At 42.1% G+C, this 17,412-nt stretch overlaps 1 protein-coding gene and 1 pseudogene across 1 annotated transcript in view; one reads left to right on the top strand and one right to left on the bottom strand.

Moving 5' to 3' along the window:
• Positions 1-2,151: 2,151 nt before the first annotated feature.
• The window catches only part of LOC111864810 (transforming growth factor-beta-induced protein ig-h3), a gene marked incomplete at its 5' end in the record, with an annotated part of 35,782 nt that continues 20,521 nt past the window's right edge, over positions 2,152-17,412 (top strand). Inside the window, one exon of the mRNA XM_023852341.1 lies at positions 2,152-2,370. Within this exon, the coding sequence (XP_023708109.1) occupies positions 2,152-2,370 (219 nt within the window). The remainder of the gene's footprint in view (positions 2,371-17,412) is intronic.
• LOC111864811 lies at positions 14,429-14,547 on the bottom strand (annotated as a pseudogene).

Below are 17,412 nucleotides of genomic sequence, written 5' to 3'. Positions count from 1 at the left end.
TTATACAAATACTCGTAATTGTAACGTTCTTATGACCAGCCCTATTTTGGTTTGCTATAACTGACTATGATCGTAATCCTGGATAAACCGTGGCGATACACGAAATTTTGAAACTTGCACTAGTTTCATTCTGAGAAGAATTACTTATGATTTTTAAGAGGGTTTATATGCGTTATCCATATGAATATATGAATAGGCCTATACATTTCATTACTCGGAGCTTTTCTTCAGTTTCAGTTTTCGGGTAAGAACTTTTAATATAGTTAGTTAGTTAGTTAGTTGGAGAGGGTGGGTTTCCCCATGCACTTAGACCTGTATTGCTCCATTGTACTTCCCTCTATGATTTCTACCAGTCTCTATATCCTACCAGTACTGGTGCTTACCATCAGTCCCGCCCAGCCAGCGAGACCGGCTCTACTAGCTGAGAGGTATCTATAATGCTTCCCCCATCTACCAGAGGTATTAGAGACTGCTGTTGGGCGGGAAACGTCCGTTAATTTGGCTCAGTGACCTCCTTAGGAGATATGAGGTTCCTTTACGTGCCGTAAAGCTACGACACGGGACCCACGGCTTAAAGTCCCTCCCGGAGGACTTGTTCCCTGAATTTTTGCGCCCTTAAAAATTCGATGACCTCCGCCGGGTTTGAACCCGCGTACTACGAGTCATGAGGTGGGAACGTTACCTCTAGACTACGAAGGCCGCTAACTTTTAATGTAAATTTATTATTTAAGAAAGTTCATTTGGTACAAACTTATATAAAGTTGGAGAATCTTCGTTCAACCTTTGCTTTAATCATGTACTGCTGCTTGATAACAGTCACCGCTGAGTCATCATTAATGTGAAGGAATATGTTTCCTGGAATACATGATGACCCCTTTCCCACAAAGCAAGCGTAGCGAAAACCACTGCCGGCATTACGCATTCGTATGCATCATAGTTCTATTCGTATGTCATTTGTTTAGGAGTGTTGTGTATCCATTATTCATTGGGTGACCTACATTAATGCAGTTTCACTGACCTTAGTTTTGTGATCTGTGGTTAGTATACTGACGGTTGTAGTGTCTCAGCTAGTGTTTGTTATGAGCCTCCTTCATGGTATATGTGGATTTCGATACATAGGCGGCTAAAAGGATGATTATGAATTATAGCTCGGAGTAATCGGGAAATTCTTGTCAGTAATGGTCTGTAACATTTACTATGAAATATTTCGAAGTCCTATGTAAACCTCCCACCCAGTGTGGAGTATCTACGAGTTCTTGTGCTATATATTGGCAGAAGGGCTGCAAACAGGGTACGTTTTCCGCCGTGACGTGGGAAGCAAGAAATTTTTCGCAGTTCGAAATGTATTCCCAGTTTACACTGGGCTGAACATGTGGCTAGACCTGGGGAAACAAGAAATCAATATAGTGTGACATGTAGACCCATTTCTAGGCAACGCCCGAAATACGCGCACGCAACAATAGAACCAGTGTCGCAAGAGGTGTTTTCTATGTAATTCGCATATATCCATTGTTAGATAACGGACAAATAAAGACGCATTCTTGACAACAAAAGCGATGTTTCTGTGAGTCTGCCTCGAGACTATATAAATGGTACAGAACCAAATCAAGTCAGTCGTAGAATGAGAATGAGAATGAGAATGAGAATGGGGCGAGGCCTCGCCTGTCAAGGAAGAAGGGATCGGCTGAAGATTGATTGAGAGTTATTGTAACTGATTGTAAATACGAGAGATTGTACAAGAAGCTGTCAGTAAATCCAATCATCCAATCCCAAATCCCATTATTATTAGTCACGAAGCCATAAAGTCTTGACAGTAGGCTTTAGGAGCTAAATCTTTATGAAATATCCAAAAGGAGATTCATAATGATAACTTACATATTAGGGAAATAGGTTGTGAGGATTGAACTATTTGAACTTCCTCAATGTTGCGTCCAGTGGTGACTGACTGCAAAATTGCTGCTGCTCCTAGCCAGCGCACTGGTTCTTGGTTGCGAGTCATACGGGACCCATGACCGCATTATACAGTCTGACTTCTCTGGGAGCCTTCCAGATGGGTGTTGAAACTTTGAGCCATGTTACCAGACAAGGTGAGAATGAATTAATTCGTTGGTCATTTTTAAAGCAACGAATGTTTCTCTCTGGCCGTTACAGGTTCAAACAGCTCGAGGATGCTGCTAAAGAGGAGGCCCAGAAGTTTGAGGACAGCGTCACCAGCAAGATAGGGAACCGCAAGAAGGACGAAAGCAGTAGTACTGATATCCTGGAGCCCATGGGCAGTTCCAATCTAGGCTTCTCTGGCGGTTTCCTTAGCAACATGTTTGGTAGCATGGGTGCTGGTTTGGCAGTGACAAGGCAACCGTGGTGGAAGGGGTGAGTCCTCTGTTATTCTTTTGCTTAGCGTGTTGAATAGACACTCAGCAGAATGCGATCTGTTGTAACACTAGATTACACATTGCATGAGGAAAGAGCACTGTGGGGTTTTGGTTTCTGGTGCTGTCGAATCCTGGATGTTACATTGGGGCTTACGTGAAGGTGAATAATTTGTTGGAAAGAAGTTTTGGAAATGAGACAATGAGACTGAAGAGGTGGGAGGATAATATTAAGAAGAGGTCTTCGAGACGTTGTTTTGGTTAATCTTAATCAGGATAAGATCAGTGTTGGTCTCTTGTGAGCTATGAACATTCGGGGTTCATGAGAGACGAAGAATTTCTTGATTAGCTCGGCGACTTCAAGTTTCTCAAGAACTCTCTTCCATAGATTTAACTAATTACATGTCTTGAGGATTGACCTCGAGAATGTGAACTTGATTGAGCAGGTTCCGGTATCGGACTTGACTGATTCTTGTTATCGAGACTTCGAGTGCTATCGCAGGGCATTGAGTTATGGATTTTATTGCCAGGGACTGGGCTAGATTGTATTGGGTTTGATTGATTGGTTCTAGTGATGAAATTATTTTCACTCAATATGAACGTTTTTATATTTTCTCCGGCGTTCTTCTAAGATATAGAATCGGAGGGGAATTTGTTCGTGAAAATATATTACGTTTAATGTGATTAGTACGCGATGTAACCTTAAGGTGGCTAGGCTTGCTCACTTATTCTGTTCGCATTGAGTAGCCCTTATATTAAATTACAATGTGCAGCGCGTAGAACTATTTCTAGGTATTGCAAACTTGTCTACAGTCAGCAAGGAATTTACATGTTCAGCACTTAGTGTTCTCTAACATGGGGCTCTGAACTGCTTCATCCCCGCCTGAAGGCAATGACTGTGAGTTGTATCATGTGTGTTATATGTATATGCTAATTCGACTGCATATACCTCAGTTCGACATGTGAAGCGATGAATAATTAAATCCTGTGTCTGCCTGATACTTTGCATTCTACGTTTTATTCCTGAGACTGCAGATATAATTGACTGATAGTTTTATGACACTAATATAGTAGTTCATGTAGGTGCTAACAGACTCAACAAGAATGAAAGACCGTGCTTTAGCACAGGCGGTTAATGACCGGCTTTCCACTGTGGCAGCCTGGTTCGATCCCAGGTCAGGTCATGTGGTGTACAAAGTGGCACTGGTGCAGGATTACTCCGAGTATTTCGGTTTCCCCTGCCAATTCTCACTCCAGCTGCTTCTTATGCATTAATCATCCTCTCATCGACGTTATATAGTAAAGTCTCGATACTGGCAACGTCGTTAAAGAACAAGCGAAACAAAGAAAAAAGTTAAATTTTGTAGGTCCTTTTGAGCTCTATCTGAGTATATGAGAAAATGTGAAGCTATAGATAGGATTATATAATTTGGTGCAGTTAACTTAAGAGTCGGCACGTGTAGCTGACCACTCACCTCCAACTAATGCCGAGGTCAAGAAAACGTCGGTCTGTACACCCACTTCCCCATACACCTTCATGTCGTCGTGCTTAATTAGTTAAGCACAAGGACATCTTTAACATACCTTACCTTTTACCTAACTTAAGAGTATTTATGAGTCTGTTTTTTATGATTAGTTAGCGGCAAAGTTTGTGCTTACAAGCATGTTTGCGTTTACAGAGTAACTCCGACAGTCTGAAGTAAGACACTAATGTGTTCAGGCTGTCGAATCATTCGGATTACTGGATTTCAAATGAAAAGAAAACATTTTTTTGTAGTAAAGTTAGTTACTCAAACGATTCATAGGTACAGTTGATATATAAGTAGCCCCAAATTATACTTCTTTAAGGTTGTCAACAGCCTGTCACGGTAGCCGAGCGGTCTAAGGCGTGCACTGTCTTCGCTCGCTCGGAAGCCGGGATCGTGGGTTCGAATCCCACCCAGGGCATGGATGTTTGTGTACAGGTAGAGGCCTTGCGACGAGCTGATCACCCGCCCAAGGAGTCCTGCCGTATGTGTAAGATCTAGAAAAACCGAAGTGAACGGAGAAGTTCATGGAGGTAGGCCTAGGCCCACTGGGGCTGTAGAGCCAAGGAAAAAAAAAAAGGTCAACATTTATGCAACTGAGTTACATCACTCACATGACCCAGAGAAGCAGGTCCATTAACACGTAGTGTCAGGTTTTACAAGAATTCATTTTTACTCCAGGAAAATAAAATAATCCGATAAAATATATATATTTTTTGGAGGTGCTGTAAGTCAGTTCGGATTAGTCCAGTCCCGGGAGGGACACCGACTTCTCGACTGCGGATTTCAAAGTAAGAGCCGCGATGTCATGTCAAAATAGAGCACGACCGCTCTCTTTCATATCATTTCCTATTCATTAATCATCTTACTATTCTGTACTACATTGTCTGAGCTGCCGACAAGTTACATACATACACACACAACACACATACATATATATAACCGAGTATACCTATGTATATTTATAAATATAGGGGCACGAGATAGCGTAGTTGGTTGAGGCACTGTGCTACAAACCGGAAGATCGCGAGGTCGAGTCCCGATGATTAGGTGATTGGATTTTTTTCAATTGACCTAAACCTTCCGGCCGCACTATGGCCTTGGGGTCGACTCAACCTCTAACAGAAATGAGCACCAGGAACCCTCCTGGGAGTGAAGGGTGGCCAGCGCGTAAGGCTGACAACCAGACAGCCAATTGTCTAGAGAAAATGCGGGAGCCTCGACGTCTCACAACTCTATTGTCCTGCACGATCTCTTACAGGGATAGCTTTACCTATATATATATATATATGTTGTATGCACAAACTCCTTCTGTAATGAAGTATCGAAAACGGTTATTTACACAATCCTACATTAGATCGTACCAAATCACTTAGACTTATACACGACTGTGCGCCTTTCTCTATGTATCGAATACATATGTGAGCATATATGTATATGTATACACACACACACGCATAAATAGAAGTGTTTCTATGTGTGTGGTAAGGCTGTTGACAACTGTAAATTAATCAATATGCTCGTACAGTTCAGCGTTACCCTGCTCATTTAAACTGAATATATGACTTTAAATTTGTTTCGTACTGTTGCAGTGTTCGTAACTGTTAACATAGAAATAATGTTTGTGTAGCAGTTACAGACGTGTATTTGTAGTGGAATGATTTACAAGGAACATGACAAATATCGTTTCAGTGCCAGAGACTAAATGGAGGGGTAAAAGTAAAGTAAAGCTATCCCTGTACCTGGCCGTGGAGGCCCATAGGGTTGTGAGACCTTGAGGGTCCCACATTATCAAGACAACCGGCTCAAAGATGGCGGTAAGGTTGTCAGCCTTAGGCACCGGCCGCGCTTTACTCCCCAGGAAAATTTTTTAATTAATTCCTGGTACTCATTTCTGTTAGAGGCTGAGTCGTCCCCAGGACCATAGTGCGGCTGGAAGGATTAGGTAAACTGAAAAAAATCCAATGACCTCATCGGTACTTGAACCCGCGACCTTCCGGCTTGTTAATTAAGTGGAGGGGTACGAGTTGGAAAAAGAGAAATATCCGACGCGTTAACCGTTTCAACTGCACGGAAGGCAGAGGACAACTGTGCTGATGTCACATCTGGTTATCTGCTTGACTAAGCGGCAGACTGTTGCCTCTTTGTCCTGATAACGAAACTTTGTGATTTTTAGTAGAATATTTTCACAGGTCATGTAGAGAGTGTGATTAATGAATATTAGTAAGATCTAAAAGTTTGGCACAACTGATTAGATTTTACCTGAAGACGGGGGCAGAATCCAGTCTCAGAAACGTTGTGTTTTGAAAAATAAACAGAACGGCTTTTAGATAAAGACAAGAAGATGGATAATGTCCAAAAATATAAAATATTGTTCTAAAGTTGCAAGGCATGATGGTTGAGAAGGTGGGGGGGCTGACCCGCAGCGCTGGATTGGGTCGTACGTATGTGAATAACGTTATGCAGAAGGAATATATTCATAAAACCAATATGAATAGCTTCCCCCCCCCCCCATGTCAGGTTTCCGAACGCTCGGTTCCCTTGAAATTCCTTACGCGTCTGTTATTAACCTATTCGAGCTATATTTTCAATTCGTCATCACATAGCTCCATGTCATTTGAACATAGATACTGCATGGTGAGTGGTTAGTTTCACGCTCCGGCCACTGTATATCCTAAGAAATGGCTCCCGGCACCCAATGGATACAAGGCTGGGAGGTAGCCAGTGTCAGTATGAGCGTAGCAACGAAGAGGAATTTTCCAGTTTTTGTGAATCCCCGTCCCTTGCCCTGCATCCAGTCAGTTACTGCATTGTTAAGCTATCCGGACACGTGTCTGCTGTAACTAGAGGGAAAGTGTACGTCATAGAATTCATGTTACGCAGTTCCTACTGTTTTAGAGAAAATTAAGTTAGAAATGAAACATTAAGGAGATGAATGGAAGCTACTTGACCGGTAAAAAGACAAGTAGAGATTTGAGTCCTGAGATGTCGTGACCATATTGGACAAAAATAGGTGGAAAGGTTTACCACAAGGAACAAGAAGAAGAAAAATGCATATAGGATATTGGTGGCAGTCAGAAGGAAAGAGACCACTAGGAAGACCAAGACATAGGTGAGTGGATAATATTGCCAGATTTTGTAAAATAAAAAAAGGAGTGATGTCTCGTTGCTTGTTTATAACGACATTTTTCACAACTAATAGGCTATAAAATATACATAATCAGCATACTACATAAAATACACTATCACCAATAACCTCTACTTTGGTTTAGAACCTCAAGTGTTGCCAACATTCACGAAATGCAACATAACGAAAGGATTACAAAAATGTATGATAATATTTAACCCATGAAATATAATTCGCAATGGACTTAAAGAAAAAAACGGAGAATTATCCATTCCGGGTAAACAATAAACGGAAGAACAAAATTTAGGTGAAAAAACGGAAGAATCCGGGGAAAACGGGGTATCTGGGAACCCTAATTAAAATGGATCTTGGAGAGATAGGATGAGGTGATGTGAACTGAATCGATCTGGCTCAGGATAGGGACCAGTGGAGGGCGCTTGTAAACACGGTAATGAACCTTCGAGTGCCGTGAAATGCTGGGAAGTTATTGAGTAGCTGCACAACTGGCTGCTTCTTAAGAAGGGCTCAGCTCCATGAAGAAGAAGAAGAAGAAGAAGAAGAATTTCCGAAATTTTCCTCATGGTTAATCCCTTGAATTTCATTTGTTTTCCTTACAACAGCTGCAAAATCGCTACTGACAGAATTTCTCTGAAGAACCATTTTCTGTTCTGAGAGTGACGAACACAACACACTTAGCTAGCTGCAGTACACCTGCTAATGGACTTAGCAACTGTTACTAATGGAGTCAAGCGAAGCCACAGCGGGGGAGGCAGAAGGCTTTGTTGACCTCGATAACCGTGAACGTCATGAAATTTCTAGCATGAAAACAGCCGAGATATCCTAGAATATTCTGTGCGTGTGGAAGCACTGTGTGAGACTAAACCTGAGCGAGGGATGAAAAATTTGCGGACATTGTATATGTTTGCACGTGTTGTTCTGGTCTCTCTCTTGCATCCGTTGCCTTGAGGTTTAAAGGTATTGTGCTAATTAAACTATTGAATTAGCTAAGGTCCAAGTTTGTAATTTCGAAAGTTAGGCAACAGTTTTGCATTGTCCTGGAAAACGGGAACATTGTCAGGGGCTGGTAATGGTGACGGCCATTTCAGAAGCTTCGTTACATTTCTAGCGACTGATGACAGTCAGCATGCTGCAGTGAAGCAAGCAAACAAACAAACAAACAATTTTTTCTTAAGTAGGCCTGTATGATAACTGAAATTGCCCCTAGTATACGTACATTAGTCCTTAGCGTTCTGCTTGTAGTCTCTTTCACCCTCCTCGCAATTCCGTCTTCATTAATTACGTATACGGTTTGTTTGACGATGCTGTCAGATGGTTATAGCGTCGAATTGTACTGTGACTGGTGAATAACGAATTTGATTGGCTGTGGAAGGAAGCGGTTCTATTTCAGCATGTGCCTGCAGGCACTCACGAAAACCATGAAAACATCAGTGACGATAGTCCGGTGTCCCGACCGATACTGGAACCAGGAACTTCTAGTTAACTCCGAAGCATTCCGCTTGAGCCGACTTGCACGGTATCTTAGTTCTGGTAACAGACATAAATTGCTTCCTATTCAGGTCATGTGTCCCGTTACGTGTTGTATACATAGCCGCCCATACCTGCATGCAGACACGACGGCCACGACAGCCTCTCCCGAGGGCCCAACTTGGCTTTCTATATGTGAAGAGAAAGAGAGAGAGAGGAGGCAGATGACGGTTTTACAGAAGAAGGTCGTCCATTGACCCCCCCTTAGCGGAACCTTTATTGGCATGACTTAGATGCAAGAACTGCAACTATGCAAGTGGTCTTCGGATCAGCTTGCGTCATCTAGTACTGTAGAAAAAATAATAGGAAATACGTCATTTAGAACAGTAGAGGTTTCAGACAAATGTTTCAATAAACTCTTAAAATTCTTCCATTATACCCGTCAAACGCACGTTACATAAACTTAAAATCATCGGCCAAGTTCCTTTGGTTTGTTACTGTATGCTCTTTGCGCAAAGATAATGTAAATAAGGTCGCGTCCATCAATCGACATTTTGTGTCTCACAAAACAGATAAAAGGATTTCGATAAACTGTGAGTGCGTGGGGTCCACGTAAGAAGAAGAAGAAGAAGAAGAGGATGGAGAAGAAGAAAAGTCAAGTTATCTGTGTATTTAATTAACCACAATGAATCCACAAAGGCCTGTAGGGAGTGGAAATATAGCTACGCAACCTCGGCATTAAATTAGGGCTCGCCGTAATTACCCGCGGGTAATCAGCATAAACCCACTCCCCATACGTGTGCATTGCGTAGTACCTAATTCGTTAAGCACATGGACTTTACCTTTAATCAGCCTCACGCTTCTGCCGCAGTATATGCATGAAAAGAGACTTTACCTATGTGTAGGAGCCTCGGTAAGCCACAGAGGTGTCTGGATATGGCTGAGAAGTCATAATTTTTTGCCGGCAATCGACATGAAGAATGACAGAGCGAATTTAATTTGGTTCACGACAAATATAACACCTACTTTAATGAAGCTGATGTACATGCAACAGAAGTAATTTATTAAGTTGCAGTGCAGATTATTCTGCAAGGGAACGCTAGTGCTCATGTAGAAATTGAGTTTATCCAGTATCGTCAGAATTTTTTTAAGTTAACCCAGCTGAGGAACGTAAGGTGAATGCAAATGTATGCTTTAAAGCTCGTGTAAGGGTATGTCATGCTGTCCAGTCTGCCGAAGGACCCAGTGAAGGTCGTTGGGACCCTAGAGCAACGTGACCCTTAAGCGGAGCCAAACGACGTACATCAAAATGAGAAATACTTTACAAGACTTTAGTATATAGCTGCCAACCAACCATACCGAACTTAATCCAAATCCGCCCCCTAGGATGGATGTCCTTACTTATGGACAGGCGGCCGGATATGACGAAACTAACAGGCGCTTTGTAATTAAAGACGACCGGATATGACGAAAGTAATAGGTCCTTTACAGTTCCCCTTCTGAAACTGCCCTGTCCCTTTCACCTTTGGCCGTTGTCCAAAATTTTAATCATGAGATCTGAAAGGAACAAATCGCATAGTGACCTAGGCGTTTTTTTTTAAATTCGCTTAGAGTGGGGGTGGAGTCCAACTGGGTCCACTCGGCAGCCACTGATTGGCCTATTGTAGCCTACCCGGGTGATTATGATGATGGAGAATTTGGTGGAATGAAGATTTTCAGGGGAAACCGAAGTACTCGGAGAAAACCCTCCAGAGCGCCACTTTGTCCACCACAAATCCCACTTGACCAGACCCGGGATCGAACCCGGGCCGCCGCAGTGGGAAGTCATCGACTGACCGCTTGAGCTATGGCGAGGCCTGACCTAGGCGTTAGATGGAGGGATTAAAATGGAAGTTAAAATATGGTGTGGGGTGTAGTCGAAATTAATCTGGCTGAAGATAAAGTCAAGTGGCTGGCTTCGGGATCATAATAGGCGGGAAATCTTGGCCAGCTGAGGGACTATAAAATTATCATTAAGCGAAATGCTCCGTTGAGTTAAATCAGTTCATCACGAAAGGTTAATGGTTGTAAATACCGAAATTTCTGCTTGCACGAGCAGTAATTGCTCATCATATATTATTATCAGCAGCATCATGATATCGTTGTCTTATGAAGTGATATCTACAAGAAAATTTCCGGTATGACCATAAGTGAGAAAATTAATAGAATTTTCCGTCCAGTGCGGCAATAGAGGTTACATCACTTTTATTATTCTTCCCTTATATGTTTCGGTTTAAATAAAACCATCATCAGAGGCACTTTTCATACGGCAGGAGACACTGTTAATTAAGCTAGTTCACTTTCATTTGTGTTATTCACAGATGTATCTTTCGTATTGTTGTCTTAGGTTTTAGTTACGACGCACTCGTATACTGGTACTCAATTATTCTGCATGTTTGTGTTTTTATACGACAACGAGTGCCGTCGTAACTAAAACCTACGACAATAATACGAAAGATACATCTGTGAATAACACAAATGAAAGTGAACCAGCTTAATTAACGGTGTCTCCTGCCGTATGAAAAGTGCCTCTGATGATGGTTTTATTACACCGAAACATGTAAGGCAAGAATAATAAAAGTGATGTGACCTCTATTGCCGCACTGGACCGAAAATTCTATTAATTTTCTAACTTAATAGTGCAGCGGATCAGAATGAGACAATTAAAAATGACATTAAGCAATACGAATAAAGAATTCACTAATAACAAAGAATAGAGGAAAGAGGAATATTTTAATCTTGTTAGCCCACTTTCCATAGTTTGAATAAATGAAAGGAGGCTATGGGATCGCCTTGCTGTCGGCATGTCTGTATCCCTCCCTCTCAACTCCTGAGAACATCTACCTGTGTATTTGTTTCCAGTGGCTGGTTTTAATTTTGTCTTTACTGCATGTCAAAGGCACAATAGATCACTGTGGTCGCGGTGCAAGGGCCAAGAAGGCCCACCCCTTACACATTCATTCATTATACTGCATGTCATGACTCTCCCTGTCTTGGAATTCACCAGGGCCTCATTAAACTTCAGAGGTTCGCAAGACGGTAAACAATGTTTAACTGGCAGAAGCTTGAGACTTGACTGGAGCATTGTTTTGCCAAAAGTGAATTTCAAGTATCTGCAGTTTCCTTTTGTGTCCAGTTTCTCCAGAGACGGTATTCCGTTTTATTTGTGTAGAGACTTGTATGCCGAAATACCAAAGTCGTCTGCACCAAGAAGTCTACGTTTGCTGGAAGTTCGGATATAATGACTTCCAAAACCAGTTTTATAGCTTTCAGAATACCATTTTCATGCATTTTATGACACTATTTTAAATTTCTTGCATAATGTTACATATTTCTGCGTTCAGTAATGGGACGCTTTAGTTAAACTTTGATTTAGGCCACGCCATAGCTCAGGCGGTTAGTCGCTGGCTTCCCAACGCGGCTGCCCGGGTTCGAGCCCGGATTTGTGGGATTTGTTGTGGACAAAGTGGCACTGGGGAAGGTTTCTTCGAGTACTTTGGTTTCCCCTGCCCCAACAGTTGCTCCCCAGTCACCATTATCTATCATCTGGGGCTGGTACAATAGGTCAGTAGTTGCCGCAGTACTAAGTGAACTCTGTCGCACCGCACTAAGAATAATAAATAAAAAATAGTAACAATAATAAGCTTTGATTGTTTACAGCGGCCGCAGTTTCTCTAACCCTAATTTATCACACGGCTTTGGTCTTGTGAAGCATATTGTTTTTCGTGAACTTAACCCACGCAATTTGCCGGGGATTGTATTTTTTTAAGTTGGAGTGCTTGGATGCATCCGCTTAGGGTTGTATGAAAGAAATTGATTAACCCTTTGAATCACAATGGTAACTATAACATGTGTAACATCTGCTTTATCACAGAAAGCCCTGAATTTTGCTTTTACACTGCATTTATATTGTAGCGTGTACAGTCGTTGATATACAATGATCGTGAGATAGGCGAATAAACAACGGCAGTTTCTGGGCAGCGGCTCGGTAAACACATTCCCGCTGCAACGGACACGAACGTAATAATAGAACGTTTTTTCTATGTGGTCCGTGCCGAGATATTATACCAAGGACAATTAGAGCGATGGGTTCAGTTGAGTTCTACACGGGAGACTTGTGAAGGTAGAACCTGAGCGCGTATAGCTGAAGAATCTCCACTGTTAGAAGCTGTTGCCAGTGACCGGTTAGTGAAGACACTGCAGGCTGGAGAAAACTTAGCGTGTAGTGATTTGTGAAGTGTGTAAATCAGTGAAGTGTTATAGTTATTTGTAGTTAATTTTCATTTCGTGCATCCTGCTGTGTTGCAATACATACAACTTATTTATTGGGCCGTCATAACACAACAATCAAAGAACTTGAGGGACAACGTCCAGATACAGTTCACTACATGTTTCGGCCACTAGTGGCCATCCTCAGGTGAATACACTTCAACAAACATACACCACTGAACTGCAGCACGTAAAGTCCGATACAATGTCGTAAATCATTTAAGACAATTATAATAAGAATATAATATATAGGTTATTCGAAACCAATAAAAGTCTTATATAAAAACAAAATTAAAACCTGATTGATGTTTTTTAACATCGAATCACTCGTTGGTTCCACCTCACATACGCAAATAGCACATTACGATGTGAGGTGGAACCAACGAGTGATTCGATGTTAAAAAATATCAATCAGGTTTTAATTTTGTTTTTATATAAGACTTTTATTGGTTTCGAATAACCTATATATTATATTCTTATTATAATTGTCTTAAGTGATTTACGACATTGTATCGGACTTTACGTGCTGCAGTTCAGTGGTGTATGTTTGTTGAAATGTATTCACCTGAGGATGGCCACTAGTGGCCGAAACATGTAGTGAACTGTATCTGGGCGTTGTCCCTGAAGTTCTTTGATTGTTGTGTTGTGACGGCCTACTAAATAAGATGTATTTGTAGTTAGTCCCTGTAAGTGGTTAATAAATCTATTCACAAATCCATACCCCGTCTATAGTCACACCCCTAAATCGTGACAATACATTTCGTACGATTACCAGAATAAACCGCGATTATTTCCATAAACAGACGGAACCATTTGGTCTTAAGTCATGAGGACGCTGTGTTTCCTGTGACGTAGGAACTTATATTTTGTATATTATTCAGATGAACTTATTTCACTTATTTATCAGTGATGGTGACTGAAGATTCTAGTTCCCTGTCCGCTGACTAAGGCAACATATACTGTGGTGCAAGTACTGGTATGGCAGTTCTGTTTATTATTGTTATCCGCGTTCGTTCCACTTACAGAGAGAACACATGACCGTAACCAGATTTACTACAGCATTTTCCCATTACGTTTATCTTCCAACAAGTAACAAGAAGATAAAAGCTTAAGACCCATTTTTAACACCCGAAGCGTGTGTAGCGTTTCTGTCAAGTTGTCTTGTTACAAGTTTCTTATTCCTGGGATTAGGACAAGGTAAAAAAGGAGGACGATAATTCGTTCAGAAAATCTTGAATTCCCTTCCCTTCGCGTACGGGAGGCGCATTTTCGTATCTCATGTCATACCAAACAGGTCGGTGTGTCATTCTCTAGACTCTTATTCGGAACATATTAGGTTCGACTCTGTGCTGGGATTCTGATTTTCTGACTGAAGGTTTTCGTAACATGCATGTAATGGGTGGTGGGACTACTTACAGGACACTGTCACCTTAAAGGACAACTCTTCAAACTGGGACTAAGTCCCTTGTATTGCGGCGACTTCTGGCCTCCACGGTGAGGGTGATTGTGTAGCAATTGGTGGAAGTATTCGGAGACAACCTGCCCCAGCGCCACTTTGTCCACCACAAATCCCACTTGACTAGACCCGGGATCGAATCCGGGCCAAAATGAAGTGCCAACAGCACGTGGTGTTCCCAAGCGGTTACCCATAGAAGTACTAACCACGACCATTGCTGCTTAACTTCGGTGATCGGATGAGAACCCGTGTTTTCAACATGGCCTGGCCTTTGGCAAAGTTAGAGTAAGTGGTAGTCCCACTTGTGAGAGGTGTCAAGAAGAAAATGAAACAGCCACACATATCCTGTGTGAACGTAAGGCCGTAGCTTATTTAAGATTACGTCACTTGGGTCAGTACTTTATGGAACCAAGTGACTATTTTGACGCCCCCACGTCCAAGATCCTGCGCTTCATCCGAAGCGTGGGTTTGCTGAGGGGATAATCAAGAGGGGAAGCACAATAGACCACTGTAGGTCGCGGTGTAAGGGCCGAGAAGGCCCACCCCTTATACATTCATTCATTCATTCATTCATTCAAGATATATGTAATACGTATTATGTCATGATTTTTTTTTCCGAAAATCAGCAAATCAATCAGATCAACTCCACCTCATGACTAGAATTTGTTTTTCCTCTGTTGGTACCGTAAGGAGTATTGCTTCACCTCACTGATGATTTCTGTTATGACAGTTCTATGGTGCAAGTCCTTATGCGTGTAAATATTTTAATAATATAATGTTTTTAGCTCTCGCAGATGGTTTATGCTAAGCTTGGTTTCTATACCCCATCTTGGTGCTGGTACAGGTGTCCAGAGATAGGAGCTAGCTCTATCGATTAGTGCAAACAGAATAGGTTTTACCTGAAAACGGAGACAGAATCCAGTCTCCGAAACGTTGTGTTTTGAAAAATAAACAGGACTGTGTTCTTAGATGAAGACAGGGAGATGGATATTACCCAAAACATAATATTTGTACTAATGTACTATCGTCACAAAACCTTAGATTTTATTTACTGAATATTCTGTTGAAAAATAAGTCACTTAATTGTATATTAATTTGTAGCTTTCACTGGCTTAACCATATGGATTGACATGTGAATGAAAATGGGCATCTTAAGTTTTTGCCATAATTTCTTGCTAATATCCGGCTGATGCAATCTGAATACAATCCGAAATATCAGGACATGTAATTTAAATACTGTACAGTCTTCAAGTGTACATCGTACAAATGGGGTCAGAAATACGGGTGTATGAGATGAAACATGGCGACAAATCTTCACACTAAAAGTGGTTATGTGTGATAGATACATAAGCAGTATTTCCAGCAATGCAACAAAGCTTCATATATATGCCATTGTTATTTTAGCAACATTCTAAAGTCGGTGTCAGCAATAAAATTAATAATACTTTGGTCTGTAGTCCGCAAGCGAACTATGCAGACCGAGCGACGGCCTCCTGTCGGCGAAGTTAGTGTAAATTTTTGCGGATAGTGGGCGTCGCGTGGTCAGCGCAACAAATCCCCACGGGTGTTAATTTCGGTTTTCTAGACCGGATACGCTATTACCTTGCAATAGCTCCTCAATTACCCTCACGATGGTGAGTGGACCCCGTTCCAGACCCACTGCTTCTCAGAACATCTGGTAGCGAATTGACTCGAACTCGGGACCTCTGGATCTGTAGCCAGGAACTTTGACCACTAGACCACAGAGGCGGTCCAACCCCCTTATCCTATTTATTTAAAATCGGTTTTACTATTTTGGGTCAGGTGTTTCCACAGCGGTAACTAGAACAGTCCTGTCTTCCGAGACGTACTTCTTGTAGCCGTGTGAAAGTCATCCAACGTTTCGGAGAAACATAGCTTCCATCTTCAGGGTCTAAGAATAAGCCAAACAATAAACCAGTATGAAGCACGTAGCAAGCTTACACTCGACCCTGAGGTTGGAGACTATGTGTTCCTCTGAAACGTCTCTTGGCTTTCACCGGACTACGCGTGGTCATATACCAGAAGATAGCATTTTCAGATTTTATTGTTGTCCTTTAATTGCCCCTAAATCTTCAAACTCGTCTGTTCCCTGAAGTTTCCCACTAAAATTCTCTACGCGCGTTTCGTCTGTGACGTGCATCCTATATTTCCAGCTTATTTCCTTCTGCCAAAATTCATCTCCTTAATCGCATTTGGTAGCCGGTCACGGTATCCGAGCGGTCTAAGGCATGCACTGTCTTCGCTCGCTTGGAAACCGGGATCGTAGGTTCGAATCCCACTCAGGGCATGGATGTTTAGTTTCTGTGTGTGCGTTTTTCTGTGTTTGTGTACAGGTAGAGGCCTTGCAACGAGCTGATCACCCGCCCAAGGAGTCCTACCGAATGTGAAAGATCTAGAAAAACCGAAGTGAACGGAGAAGTTCATGGAGGTAGGCCTAGGGCCACTGGGGCTGTATGCCAAGAGAAAAAAAAAAGCGAATAGTGATGTTTCCACACTGGGGATTACGTAACGCGCCTCCACCCACATAAACTAGGTTAATGGGACGGTTTTAAGCGTGAAGAAGTGACATCGGAAGGGGAGCATGACCGATGGATGAAGTCACGCATATTTAATGCTTTTGCCTTATTATAACATGTGTTTCATTTTTGTTCCAGCCTTGATTGTTCAATAATGGCTAGTTCTGAAGTGAACATTCTGCTTTCATACATACACCATAAGCATAGGATCCGAGTTGCCAGTAATGCCTGGTTCCCCCTAAGTTATCCATATTTACGCGAAACCTACCCGGGCAGGACTCCCGACTATCCTGACTGAGCCTCTTCGTGTTTTTTCTCAGTTCCTGAAATTTGATGCCAGAATAGTGCCTTAAATCATGACACCACCGCTTTTTTCCCACGTTCTTTCAATTCATAATTCACTGTCACCCAATCTAGCGACGCTGTGTAGTCATAAGTTACTGATTCCGTGGCCTGTAGTCCGGAACCGAACTATGCCGACTGAGCCACCGCTGCTTGTCGGCGAAATTAGTACCAACTTTAGCGGATAGAGGGTGTCTAGTGGTCAACGCAACGGATCCTCACGGCCGTTAATTTCGGTTTTCCAGACCGGACATAGGTTACT

The sequence above is a fragment of the Cryptotermes secundus genome, unplaced genomic scaffold (genome assembly GCF_002891405.2).
Source record: "Cryptotermes secundus unplaced genomic scaffold, Csec_1.0 scaffold1702, whole genome shotgun sequence".
NCBI classification, from domain to species: Eukaryota; Metazoa; Arthropoda; class Insecta; order Blattodea; family Kalotermitidae; genus Cryptotermes; species Cryptotermes secundus.
This window is presented reverse-complemented; position numbering and strand designations above follow the sequence as displayed.